This window comes from Crocuta crocuta, unplaced genomic scaffold (genome assembly GCF_008692635.1).
Source record: "Crocuta crocuta isolate KB4526 unplaced genomic scaffold, BGI_CrCroc_1.0 scaffold110, whole genome shotgun sequence".
NCBI lineage: Eukaryota > Metazoa > Chordata > Mammalia > Carnivora > Hyaenidae > Crocuta > Crocuta crocuta.
Genome location: NW_027527386.1, coordinates 584,221 through 597,540, shown reverse-complemented (window position 1 = coordinate 597,540; position 13,320 = coordinate 584,221). Strand labels below are relative to the sequence as shown.

At 58.0% G+C, this 13,320-nt stretch overlaps 3 protein-coding genes across 3 annotated transcripts; 2 read left to right on the top strand and 1 right to left on the bottom strand.

Annotated features, from left to right (window-relative positions):
* The first annotated feature begins 598 nt into the window (after positions 1-598).
* On the top strand, positions 599-5,977 carry CLPP (caseinolytic mitochondrial matrix peptidase proteolytic subunit). Its single transcript, XM_077777461.1, has 6 exons — positions 599-818; positions 907-978; positions 1,497-1,593; positions 2,355-2,542; positions 3,408-3,513; positions 5,607-5,977. The coding sequence occupies exons 1-6, from the start codon at positions 633-635 to the stop codon at positions 5,777-5,779; spliced, it is 822 nt and encodes a 273-aa protein (XP_077633587.1). The 5' UTR covers positions 599-632; the 3' UTR covers positions 5,780-5,977.
* Positions 5,978-8,696: 2,719 nt separating this feature from the next.
* ALKBH7 (alkB homolog 7) lies at positions 8,697-10,350 on the top strand. Its single transcript, XM_077750636.1, has 4 exons — positions 8,697-8,879; positions 9,525-9,698; positions 9,787-9,911; positions 10,116-10,350. Exons 1-4 carry the CDS (start codon positions 8,697-8,699, stop codon positions 10,276-10,278), a joined length of 645 nt encoding a protein of 214 aa, XP_077606762.1. The 3' UTR covers positions 10,279-10,350.
* Positions 10,351-10,532: 182 nt separating this feature from the next.
* PSPN (persephin) lies at positions 10,533-11,147 on the bottom strand. The gene has a single exon (XM_077777352.1). The coding sequence runs from the start codon at positions 11,145-11,147 to the stop codon at positions 10,620-10,622; it is 528 nt and encodes a 175-aa protein (XP_077633478.1). The 3' UTR covers positions 10,533-10,619.
* Between the last annotated feature and the right edge of the window lie 2,173 nt (positions 11,148-13,320).

The following is a 13,320-nucleotide window of genomic DNA, read 5'->3' as shown; positions in this document are numbered from 1 at the left end:
ACAATGGAGCTGATTTTTATTTATTTATTTATTTTTTAAATTAAGCTTTACGCCCAATATGGGGACTTAATTCACGACCTGGATACCGTGTGGGATGCTCCACCGACTGAGCCAGCCAGGCGCCCCAGGAGCTGATTTTTTTTTTTAATATTTTATTTATTTCTGAGAGAGAGAGAGAGAGAGAGAGACAGTGTGAGCAGGGGAGGGTCAGAGAGAGAGGAAGACACAGAATCCGAAGCAGGCTCCAGGCCCTGAACCAGCTGTCAGCACAGAGCCCGACGCGGGGCTCGAACCCACGAACCGCGAGATCATGACCCGAGCCAAAGTCAGACGCCCAACCGACTGAGCCACCCAGGCGCCCCGCTGATTTTTAAATTAAGGAACGACAGGAGCAAACATAACTTAAACTTGAAAAAAATTAATTAATTAAGGAAGGACAAATTCGTCACGCAAAGTGACTAGAACTAGCCGCTTCAGACGTTCTCCGGCTCCGCCCCCCTCGGGCTCCGCCCCCCAACATGCCTCCCAGCTCCCAGGATGTGAGCGACCTGGTAAGCATGCGCCGTGGGCGCAAAGCACGCCGGGAGTTGTAGTTCCGCCATCGGACGGAAGCCGAGAAGGACTGCGGCGGGATGTGGCTGGGAATATTGGTTGGGGGGGCCCGGGTGGCGGCAGGTAGTTACCCCGCCCTGGGGCCTCGCCTCGCCTGCCGCTTCCCCTCGCATCGGACGCCCAAGACAGGCCTGGCCCTTAAGCGGAGCCTGCACGCGACGGCGGCCCGGGCTCTCCCGCTCATACCCATCGTGGTGGAGCAGACGGTACAGCGGCCGCGGGAACTTGGCCTAGGGAGGGAGTCGGGGTCTCGGGGCTGGAGGTTCTTTCTGTCTTTCTATCTCTTTCCCCCAGGGTCGCGGCGAGCGCGCCTATGACATCTACTCGCGGCTGCTGCGGGAGCGCATCGTGTGTGTCATGGGTCCGGTGAGTGCCCCGCCGGGATCCTCCGCTGCGCCTGCCCAGACCCCACGCGCCCCTCCTCCTCGAACCCCCTTGACCTCCTGCCCCCTCCCTTGACTTTCCTACCTTGGTTGTGCCCTGGTACCAGTCTGACACTCCACTTCCTGGGCTCGTGGGCCTTCAGCCCCCTCTTCTGGCCCTTAATCCCCCACCCACCCCTTCCTCAAACCCTCTGCTTTTCCCCTCTTGATCTCTGACTCCCTCCCTCACTAGGGATCCTCCTCCCTCATTCCTGGGTCTCATCTTTCTCCCCAACCCACGTGACCCCTTCGCTTCCTGGCCCTGAGCCCATAACTCCCTGCCCCCCAGGGCCCCAGCTCCCTGGGTCCAGGGGTCCTTACCACCCTTCACCACCTCCCCTCCTTGGTCCTGTATTCTCCCCCACCTCTCACTTGGGCTCTGACACCCATCCTAGTTCCCCTGACTTGTCCCCAGCCCCCTCATAGTTGCTGGGTCCCCCCACCCTGCCTGCTTACTTGCAGATCGACGACAGTGTGGCCAGCCTGGTGATCGCGCAGCTGCTCTTCCTGCAGTCCGAGAGCAACAAGAAGCCCATCCACATGTACATCAACAGTCCAGGTGCACGGAGCCTTCCCTGGGCGGCAGGGGCACCTCCGGGGACACACGAGGCAACTCAGGGGACAGAGAGCCCCAATCAGGAACGCTCCCCCTGCAGAGGAAGAAAGGGTGCTGAGCTTCCTTCAGAATCCCAAAACTGCCTCCAAACCTCCAAAAGTTGCCTGTTCCTACTTTCACGTCTGGGCTCACAAACCGGCAGCGGAACCTGCCTCATTGATCCCACACGCAGCATTTTACTAACCTGGCCTGCGAGCAGCGTTTTCACATTGCTGCCGCCACCTTGATCGAACGCTCACTGCCCCCCACCCCTCACAAGTACTTTACGGGCATTTAATCATCTTGTGCCAGTGGCGGCCTCCTGTGATAGGGACTGTTTAGTTGTCCCCAGTCGGCCAGGAGACCCTGTGGCTCTGAGAGGCAGAGGCCACACAGGAGAAACTGCCCTCCCGCAGGCCTGCTCCAGAGCCTCCCTCTAGGCGATCACACACACACACACACACACACCACCCAGGTTTCCAGCTTCTTCTGAAACACTGACAGGTCTGGTACCCCGGACCAAGTGCTCGCCTTTTGCCCCCACCTACTTCGCGTGGTCCATTTCCTCACTTCTCTACCCTTGGAAGTATTTGCATTTGCGACGCCTGCTTCAAAGGGCTGCCTCTACCCAGGCTCTCCCCAAGGCCAGGGCGCAGCTGAGAAAGCTGTGGGCCAGGAGCCAGCACAGCCCCTCATTACCACCCCCCCACCTCCACCCCCGGCAGGTGGCATGGTGACCTCGGGCTTGGCCATCTACGACACGATGCAGTACATCCTGAACCCCATCTGCACGTGGTGCGTGGGCCAGGCCGCCAGCATGGGCTCCCTGCTTCTGGCCGCCGGCACCCCGGGCATGCGCCACTCGCTTCCCAACTCCCGCATCATGATCCACCAGCCGTCTGGGGGCGCCCGGGTGAGTGCCAGGCCCTGTTTTGGGATGGGGGGTGGCGTCTGGACAGAAGGAGCTACTGGGTGGAAGTCGTGTGGGAGTGTCAGTGTTTTAAAATGTAGGTTTTATTTTGATGCACATTTGGCGGGGTTGGCAGATCAGGAAAGGGCCACCACCGGAAAGACAGTTTGTAACTCACAGTTCCCAGGGGGCAGGCGGGGGTGGGGGCACACCAGGCCAGGCAGGGCCACACGGGGAGCACCAGGGTCCGTCAGGAGCCGGGCAGGCAGGGGGAGGAGCAGTGGACAAGGCCTTTACTGTGGGTTCTGCAGGAAGGAACCGTGAGGCTCCATGGTATTGGTCTAGGCCCCATGGACAGTGGCCCTCCCATGGCGGCCTGTGTCTTCCTGTCTCTCCCTGTAACCATCTTCCTGTGTCTCCCCCAACACAGGCTCAGGACTGGCTAGTTTGAATAATGTCAGGGGACTCCAGGGTTTATGGGTCTGGCCTAGGTCTCTGGTACCGGGCCCCGCCGTGATGGGGCAGGGGGATGGCGGCCCTGAGCGTGAGAGCCCCAGGGAGGAGGTGGTGAGGCTGTGCACCCGGGAGCGGCTGGTTTGCACGTGAACGCTCCTGGGCCAGCTGTAGGCTGTCTCCAGGAATCCGCTTGCCCTGGGAGGGGTGAGGCTGCATGTGCAGGACTTAAAACGCAGTTCACGCAGGAGGCCTTCCCGGGGGTGGTGAAGATGCCGCAGGATGTGGAAGGACTCGAGAAGCCCTGTCCCACCTGTCTGAACACCCTCTCCAGCCTCCCCGTTCCTGGGTGACTCTCATTCTAACCTTCTCCCTCTTAACCTCCTTGGGACGCACCACCCGCCCCGCCCCCCAGGGCCAAGCCACAGACATCGCCATCCAGGCAGAGGAGATCATGAAACTCAAGAAGCAGCTCTATAGCATCTATGCCAAGCACACCAAACAGAGCCTGCAGGTGATCGGTGAGTGCAGACCCCCCGCCACTCTCTTCTGTTGTGCCCGACACGCACACATGTGACAGGCATTGTGCTTAGCCACGGTCCCTCGACCTTGGCACTGCTAACACTCTGGGCTGGATCGTCCTCTGTTGCGGGGGCCACCCTGGCCATTCAGGGCATGCAGCAGCATCCCTGGCCGGGGCCCCTAGATGCCAGTAGCACTTTCCACTGGTGACAGTCAAAACTGCCTCCACATATCACCCAGTGTCCCCCGGAGGCCAAAATCACTGCCACTTGAAAACCCCAGTTCTAAGCACTTCAGAAAGACCCACTTGCAGAATCTTCACAAAAACATCACTGAAATAGGTCCAAGGTTTGCACAGGGTCTTCAACAAAGAATATTCCAAGCGGCCAAGAAATATAATAAAAGATGGTCATCATCTTTCGTGATGATGTTTAAAAATAAAATCATTAGGGGCGCCTGGGTGGCTTAGTCGGTTGAGCGTCCGACTTTCGCTTAGGTCATGATCTCGCGGTTCGTGGGTTCGAGTCCCGCATCGGGCTCTGTGCTGACTGCCAGCTCAGAGCCTGGAGCCTGTTTCAGTCTGTGACTCCCTCTCTCTCTGACCCTCCCCTGCTCATGCTGTCTCTCTCTCTCTCTCTTTCTCTCCTAGGGAAAAAAAAAAAATTAAAAAAAATTGAAAAATAAAATAAAAATAAAAATAACATCATGAGGGGTGCCTGCGTGGCTCAGTCGATAGAGCACGCCACTCTTGATCTCAGGGTCGGGAGTTCAAGCCCCATGTTGGGCATGGAAGAGGGGGCAGAGCATCCAAAGCAGAGGCTCCATTGCAAAGCCCAAGGCGGGGCTCGAACTCACGAACCGCGAGATCACAACCTGAGCTGAAGTTGGACACTCAACCGACTGAGGTTCCCAGGCGTCCCTAGCTCATATATTGAAAAAATAATAATAATAACATCACTCATTTTTAGGGAAAGGCAAATTAAGGCCACAGCGAGATAGCATCTCAATCCACTGGAACCACTAAAATAGAAAACATGGCACCAGATGCCTGTGGAGCAGCCGGAATGCTTACCCGCTGCCAGCGGCAGTGAAAACAGTACCGATACAGGAGAAAGCTGTCTGGCACTACCAGCTCGGGCTAAAAATGCCCTAAATGCCATGGTTTTCCCCGCACCCCGCTCAGCATGTAACAAAAGAAGGGAGTGCTTATGTTCCCCAAAGATGCAGTCAGGATGCTGACGGCGGTGCTGTGTGTTTGAGCCCCCCCAGGAAAGCACCCACATGGCTAGCAGCACCTGAGTGCATCAGGGCTCTGTTTACGCTGTGGAATTGCCACAGAAGGGGCAACAAGAAGTCCCGTCCACAGCGACACACTGCAGCCTGGCTGAACCTTGAGATCTTGCTGCTGAGCAGCCAAAGGGAGTAAACACTCTCTGATTCCGTGCATTTCCAAACCAAAAAGCAGCAGACTTAATATCTATGCTGTTAGCATATAGTCATTCCTCTTGGGCCAGAGGAGTCAGCGACCCAAAGTAGGCTTCAGCAGGGCTGCGGCAGTCAAAGGTCTGGTGATGTCCCGTTTCTTTTTTTTTTTTTTTCTTTCTTTTTTTTTTTTTTAATTTCTGAGAGAGATAGACAGCGTGAACAGGGGAGGGTCAGAGCGAGAGGGAGACACAGAATCTGAAACAGGCTCCAGGCTCTGAGCTAGCTGTCAGCACAGAGCCCGATGCGGGGCTCAAACCCACAAACCGTGAGATCATGACCTGAGCCAAAGTCAGACGCTTAACCGACTGAACCACCCAGGCATCCCGACATCCCATTTCTTGATCTGGGTGCTGGCCTTGTGGGTAAGTTCAGGCTGAAGTTCACACTGTCCACTTCCCAGCTGTGCCCTTTGCTGGATGTACATTCTACATCAGTAACAAGTGAAAAAAGGCAGCATGGAAACGGGTGTTTTACCGATGGGGAACCTGAAGCACCAAGCAGGGAAGGCCAAGGCCACGCAGCAAAGCAGCAGCAGAACGGGGACTCAAGCCTGGCCCTGGGTGCCCGCCCTTAACCACACACGTCCTGCCTCTTGCTTCCCCGGCAGAGTCGGCCATGGAGAGGGACCGTTACATGAGCCCCATGGAGGCCCAGGAGTTCGGCATCTTAGACAAGGTTCTGGTCCACCCTCCCCAGGACGGTGAGGACGAGCCTGAACTGGTGCAGAAGGAGCCTGTGGCGGCCACGACAGCGCCAGAACCTGCCCCGGCGGGCGTCTGAGACCTGGCCCTCACCCTCCAGAGGAGAAGCTGGGGGGACTGGGCGCCAGTCAGCCGCAGGAGCTGTCGCCCTGCCCACCCCTCGCTGCTGAGCCTGAAGGGCGCCAGGAGGAACTCTGGATGGATTTGGGGGTGCTGCTAAGGGCAGATACCTTGAATGAGACACTGTGATTTGCAATTAAATGTTTGTAGTCTTTGATCCCCATCTGTGTCACCTTCCCTCCCCTTCCACCATGGCACGCACCCAGGTGCCCTTCATGAGGCCCCGTCTGCTTTCGCCCTGACCCTGAGACTCTGACCTTCAGTTCCCTAACTTCAGCAAAGTCTACTCAGCAAACACGACACTTCAGTCACTGTTCTAGAGGCCACAGCGTATGGCGAAGAAAACAACAATTCCTGTCCTCAAAAGAGCTTATTCTTGTGGGGGTAGAAGTTTTAAAAAGCAAGGAAAGAGGTATGCAGTGTGAGTGTGTGACAGTTTTAGATGGGGTGGCCAGGGAAGGCCTTGCTGAGAAGGTGAGGCTTGAACCAAGAGATGTGAGGTGAGGGAGGGATAGAGCAGTCCAGGCAGTGGGCATAGCAAGTGCAAAGGCCCTGTGGCAGGACTGTGGCTACCACTGTGGGAGGGGCCACAAGGAGGCTCCGGTGGCTGAAGTGGAGTGGCAGGGGGCAGTGGAGATTTGAGAGCAGAAAGGAAGGAGGACAGATCTTTTTTTTTTTTTTAATGTTTTATTTATTTCTAGGAGAGAGAGAGAGACAGCGTGAGCAGGGGAGGGTCAGAGAGAGAGGGAGTCACAGACTGAAACAGGCTCCAGGCTCTGAGCTGACAGTCAGCACAGAGCCCGACGCGGGGCTCGAACCCACGAACCGCGAGATCATGACCTAAGCGAAAGTCGGACGCTTAACCGACTAAGCCACCCAGGCGCCCCAGAAGGAGGACAGATCTTAAGGCCTGGGAGATCTGGGCAGGGAGGGAGACGAGACATGGAGGTAGATCTGCGCAGGGAGGGAGACGAGACATGGAGGTTCTGAGAAGAACGAAAAGCAAGACTGTGGCTTCCATGCAGTGGTGGGCAAAGCGCAGCCAGCATGGAAGCCTGGAGACCCGTTAGGAGACTCGGAATAATCAGAAGAAGGCTGGCAGTCCCAGCTGGGTGGTCAGAGGGGTCAGATTTTCCAGCCAGGTTTTTTGTTGTTGCTGTTTATTTTAAAAAAAATTTTTTTCAACATTTATTCATTTTTGAGAGACAGAGCATGAATGGGGGAGGGGCAGAGAAGGAGACATTGAATCCGAATCTGGCTCCAGGCTCCCAGCTGTCAGCACAGAGCCCAACACAGGGCTCAAACCCACCAACTGTGAGGTAATGACCTGAGCTGAAGTCAGATGCTTAACCAGCTGAGCCACTCAGCTGCCCCTAGTGTTTATTTTTGAGAGAGCGAGTGCACGCGAGCAGGGGAGGGGCAGAGAGAGACACACAGAATTTGAAGCAGGTTCCAGGTTCCAAGCTCCGAGCTGTCAGTACAGGGCCCAACGCGGGGCTCAAACAAACGTGGGATCATGACCTGAGCCGAGGCCGGACATATAACCGACTGATCCACCCATGCGCCCCTCCAGCCAGGCTTTAAAGGCAGGACTAACGGGCAGAAAGGCTGTGGGGAGGAACAGGTTGGGAGGCCGGGAATCAGGAGTTGACTTTGGCCATGTTACTTCCGGTGTTTGATGTGCCTCAGAGGATGATGAATCTGGGGTCAGTGTTGGGGATAAAAACGTAAAATAAAATCAAAATGTTTGTCAATAAGCAGTCAAGCTAAGAACTGGCTGCTAGATCTGGCACAGTGGAAGTCACTGACAGCCTCAGGTAGGAGCACTTCCGGTGTTGTGGGGGCCAGAGCCAGACTGGAGGGCACTGAGACAGGGGCGGGAAGACAGGGGAGCTGGCCAAGGTTTTCAAAGAACTTTGTTGTATAAGGAGAGCAGAGAACATGGGGCTGTCACTGGAGGGGCCAGGGAGTCCCTATTTCCACAGGTATTTCTAAAAAGATACATCTTTTAAAAGACAACCACAATGCCATTTTGAAACCTAAAAAAGTAACAGTACTTACTATGGTCAAATAGTCAACCAGTGTCCAAATATCTCCAGTTGTCTCTATTTTTTTAATTTGTTCAAGTCAGGTGCATACCTTGCAACTGGTGGAGATATCGCAGTCTTTTAACTGTGGGTTTTCCCCTTAATCTCTGCCTCAATCTCTCCCTCTTTTTCTTGTCATCCTTTGAAATTCCCTTGTTGGAGAAACAAGGTCCTTTGTCCTGTGGACTTTCCTCTGAATTTTGATGATTGGTCAGGACAGGTTGTGACATCTGTCCCTGATATTTCCGGTGACTTGAGGTATAAAGACACGATCCCACCATTCTAGGATCATGACCTGAGCCGACATCAGCGGACTGAGCCACCCAGGCGTCCCTATTTTTTTATTTATAAGGTGGGAGCCAGCCTGTTTGTACACGGGTGGGAATGACCCAGTCCAGACGGGAAATGGGTGACGCTTGGTTTTAACCTTCGACCCCAACCTCTAAGTTGGCCCCACCCCCTGACCTCTGTGCCCTTGACCCCTTCACCTCAGCCAGACTGTACCTTCTCTTTAATCTCTAGTCCTGGCCTGCTCTACAACCTGGGCGTTGCCCTAAATCCTCCCGTAACTCCTGAACTCGAACCCGAGGCCCTATCTTGCCGTCGAGCCCCGACCCCCGGCCTCCACCGTGGACGGCGTCCAATAGCGCACGAAAGGAGGCGGGCTCTACGGGGAGCCAATAGCTTGAGAGCGCGAGCTGAGCAGCAACCAGTAGTCTTGGCGGGGCAGGGGGAGGCGGGACCCCGAAGAAGGCCAACCACTGAAAGGGCTCGGTGAAGCCCCAGCCAATGGCTCTGGNCGTCCCCCGGTCCAGCTGGGTGCGGGGTTCGGGCCCAGCCATACTAAGCCGCCTTCGGGAGGCGGCCGTGGTGCGGCCCGGCTTCTTGAGCGCGGCCGAGGAGGAGACGCTGAGCCGCGAGCTGGAACCCGAGCTGCGCCGCCGCCGCTACGAGTACGATCACTGGGACGCGGTGAGGCCGGCGGCGATGGGGGCGGGGCCTCGAGCGGGGCTACGGCGGAGGCGCGGCCAGTGACGTTAGCGGTGAAGATAGGGGTGGAGCGCCGGGTCGCTGGGAGCTACGGCCGGGGGCGGGGCCGGCGGCATGGGGCGGAGCTTGATGCCGGGGTGTTTTGCTGGCAGGGAAAGCACTTCGGAGATGAGGGAAGGGCCGTAACTGGAGGCCAGTCTGAAACTGTGGGGTGTTTGCGGGACAGGACCCAGGTTAGGGGCGGAGACAGGTGTGGAGCGAGATGAGGAGGGTCACCAGTTGGGTGCGGAGACAGAGGACTGGAGTGGGATCAAGTTGTGGGCGGAGACAGAATTGGATATCGCGGTGGGGCCAGCGTTGGGGACAGGATCTGGGACTGAATTGGAGCCTAAGGGCGGGTACAGAGGAGTAGGGCTAGACCTAGGTGGGGTAGGGGTTGGGGTTGGGGCTTGACGCTCAGGATCATAGGGTCGATAGGACCAAGGTGGTGAGTTGAGGGTGGTGGGGGTCAAGGGTCATGCTGGGAAAACCAGTCCTTTGGTCTGCACTCTGCCCCCACCACCACTGTGCCTCAGTTTCCCTGTTCCCTCTGAGAGCTTCCTGGCCTGACCCAAATTCTCTGTGCAGGCCATCCACGGCTTCCGAGAGACAGAGAAGTCACACTGGTCAGAGGCAAGCCGGGCCATCCTGCAGCGCGTGCAAGCGGCCGCCTTTAGCCCCGGCCAGACCCTGCTGTCCTCGGTGCATGTGCTGGACCTGGAACCTCGGGGCTACATCAAGCCACATGTGGACAGCATCAAGGTGGGCAGCAGCCAGAGCCCTGGAGCTCCCAGCTAGGGGTGGACCGGCCAGGCCAGAGACTGAGTGGCCCCCATGCGCTCTCTTCCAGTTCTGTGGAGCCACCATCGCTGGCCTATCCCTGCTATCTCCCAGCGTCATGCGGCTGGTGCACACCCAGGAGCCCGGGGAATGGCTGGAACTCTTGCTGGAGCCGGGCTCCCTCTACATCCTTAGGTACTGCGCAGCCGGGGAGCCCCCTCCCCCCCATAACTCATCAGATGCTCACCCATCTGCTCGTTGAGTGCCTTGTCTTATTGAGCCCTCCCAGCAGACACTGTCATTACCCCCGCACCACCACCCCCCCACCACTACCAGGCAGCCTGCCCCGCGCAGGGGCTGCCCTCACCCCACCCAGCCCAAGCCTCTTTTCTCTTGCAGGGGCGCGGCCCGTTATGACTTCTCCCATGAGATTCTTCGGGATGAAGAGTCCTTTTTTGGGGGGCGTCGGGTTCCCCGGGGCCGACGCATCTCTGTGATCTGCCGCTCCCTCCCTGAGGGGATGGGACCAGGTGAGCCTGGGCAGCCCCCCCCAGCCTGCTGAACCCCAGGCCCTTCCCGCAGCTTCCCCCCGCCCCCAGAGACACCATGTTTGTGAATAAAGTTGGAAAGTGGACAGACTGGCCTTCCTTGCGCTGGCTGCTGGCAGGCGCCGAGAGGTGCGGGGGAAGCCTAGGACCCTCCCTGTCCACGCGCCGGGAATGCCGGTGACAGGGTCAAGGCGTACCCTGGCTGAACACAGTCATGCGGCAGCAGTTTCCTTTATTATGCACCTTGCAGGTGGCCCCCAGCCCACCGCCTCTCTGATCTCATCGGCATCCAAGTCTCCAATAAATAGGTCAGCAGAGCTTCTCGAGCGGCTGCAGGGCCCCAGGCCAGGCGTCCTTAGCTGCCACAGCTGCAGGCAGCTGCCGAGAGCTGGGGCACCCGCTGCCAGCGGTGGCGGTCATCGAGGAAGGCCACGTCGGCGTAGCGAGTGGGCCGGCAACAGGGCCCGCCATGGGCTCTGCCCTGGCCCCGCAGCCGGGCCAGCGTCAGGCCGTGCTGGGTGCGGGCGCCGCGGGGGCAGCTGCCTGCGCAGTAGCGGAAGATGACCGTCTCCTCGGAAGCGTAGCCCAGTCCCAGCTCGGCCACAGGTAGGGGCAGGCTCCACAGCTGGCAGGGACCGGCCAGGGCTCGGCGCAGGCGGGCACCTGCCGGGGACAAGGGGCGGCTGACAGCCAGTGGGGTCTGAGCAGGAAGGAGTTGGGGAGTCATGCAGGGTCCGAGAGTGTCCTTACCCAGCTGTGGCCTCAGGGTCCCTTGTGGCTCTTCCTCCACCACCGGAGCCCCCCAAGCGCGAGAGCCCCTGCTGAGGCCCTGCTCCAGCAACAGGAGCAGCAGAGAGCAGAGTAGGACCTTTCCTGGGGCCATTGTGATGGGCAGATCCTGAGGGCGGGGACGCCTCGCACCTTCAATTTATCTCCCTGCCTGGGCTGGAGAAATAACCTCTTCGCTGCCGCTGCTAACGGCATGAAGACCCTACGTCCCATACCAGCGGCTCTCCCGCATCCTCAGGGCCAGGCAAGCCGATCCCTCTGCCTCACACCCACTGCTTCTAAGAGTTAAGCTTTCACCCCCTCCCCGCCCCATCCAGACATTCCGCAGACCCATTTCCGACACCCCCTCCGCCCCTGATTTACTACCCTTGTGGCCGCCAGAGCCGAGCCCAGGGCGGGCAGCCGGGTTCCCCACCCCACCTGCTTTCTGGAAAGAGTTGGGGGACGTTGTGGGCCCACCAGCGTGGCCCGTCTGCACTCAGGCAGGGTGCCAGGGCTCAGGAGTACCCATGTCGTGCACCGGGTGGGGCAGATAGGTGTTCGGGAAGAGACAGGTCAGCAGGTGGCCAAGCCCATGGGGAATCCATCATGGCTGCCACCTGGAAGATTAAGACATCATGCCCGTCTCCGGGCCTGGCTGGGCCAGCGTCAAAACAGGAAAAGGGAGAGGCCGGGGGACGGCCAAGAACTGGAACACAGGGGTCAGAAGCTCACCCTTCAGCGACTCCTGTCTCTGGAAGGCCACCCGGAGGCCCCCGGGCCCTGGAACGTCAGCCCTGCCCTGGCATCGGGGCGGGAGGGGAGGTTCAGCCCGCTGGGTCAGAGAAGCCCAGCAGCAGTTTCCAGTGACTTCCATGCTTGGCCCCTATAACGTCAGGGATGTGAGGCCATCCCTTACCTATGAAAGGGGGCTAATCCGTCTTTCCCACATGAGGTTCTGAGGACAGAGAGATGGAGCATATAGTGTAATATGCCATCTGACAGGAGCTTTTGCAAGAGCTTTCGAGGCAAAGAAGCACAAACAGCTTAGGGAGGTTTAAAGAGGTGCTGGGTCACACACAGGTTAAGGCCATGCAAAACCTCGGATGAGACCCTGCAGCCCAAGTGGGCAAAACCCAGAAAGCGTGCCGTGCGCACACATGGCTGTAGGCGGGGGTGTGCGACACAGGGGTGCCCAGGCTGTGGTGAGGGGCGCAAACCAGGGGGCCATCGAGTGTTCGCTACTGAAACTGCAAGTCACGTTCCCGAGCCCCGGAAAGCCTGCATTGGGGGCGCCTGGGTGGCTTAGTCGGTTAAGCATCCGACTTTCGCTTAGGTCATGATCTCGCGGTTCGTGGGTTCGAGCCCCGCGTCGGGCTCTGTGCTGACAGCCAGCTCAGAGTCTGGAGCCTGTTTCAGAGTCTGTGTCTCCCTCTCTCTCTGACCTTCCCCTGCTCGTGCTGTCTCTCTCTCTCCTAGAAATAAATAAAACATTTAAAAAAAAAATTAAAAAAAAAAAAAAGAAAGCCTCCATTGGGCGCAAGCATGAGCTCAGGAGTGGCCGCTGGCTTTTCGCGTAAGCGAGGACTGAACCAACCCGAACTCCCACCTGCTTCACACTCCTTCCCTCGCTCTGCTGTGGTGGGTGCTGGTTCCCTCAGTGCTTGTTGAGACCACCTTCGGACAAGAAGAGTCACTGCTCCAAAGTCACCCAGAATTCAACACAGCCAGGGTCTGAAGCCAGACCCTGCTGAACACCAGGCCCTTGCTCCTAACCACTAGGGAGCGTGGGCTGGCCTGGTGGGGAGAGGCCTTGGCCTCAGTCCTGGGCCAGGAAGAGCAGGAGTTGGGAGCGCAGGGGCCAGGGGTCAACACTGCTTTCCTGCTGCCTCAAAAGGCCTGGCGGAAGGATGGGGAGGGGCCTCCTTGGACAGACCTGGGACATTCCTAGGAATTAGCCTGACATCTCCGGCATCCCTGCTCGGCGGCCAAGGGCCCATGGAACTGGGCGGGGAAGCGTTCCACCTAGTCTCCAGACTGGGGCAAGACGGAAGCCCCACATCCTGCCCCCAGCGGGACTCGGGACGGGGTTCTAAGGTAGCGCCAGCTGCCAAATTCCGTTTCCAGCAATGAAACTGTCCACAAAGCCAAAAAGCCCTCCCACGGCACAACATTAGCAATGCTAGATAAAATAAATGCAGAACTAACTCGTTAGGAAATAAGGGAAGCTCTAGACACATCGCTGGGAAGCTGGAAAACAGGGCCCAAGTGCCAATGTCAGCAAGAGT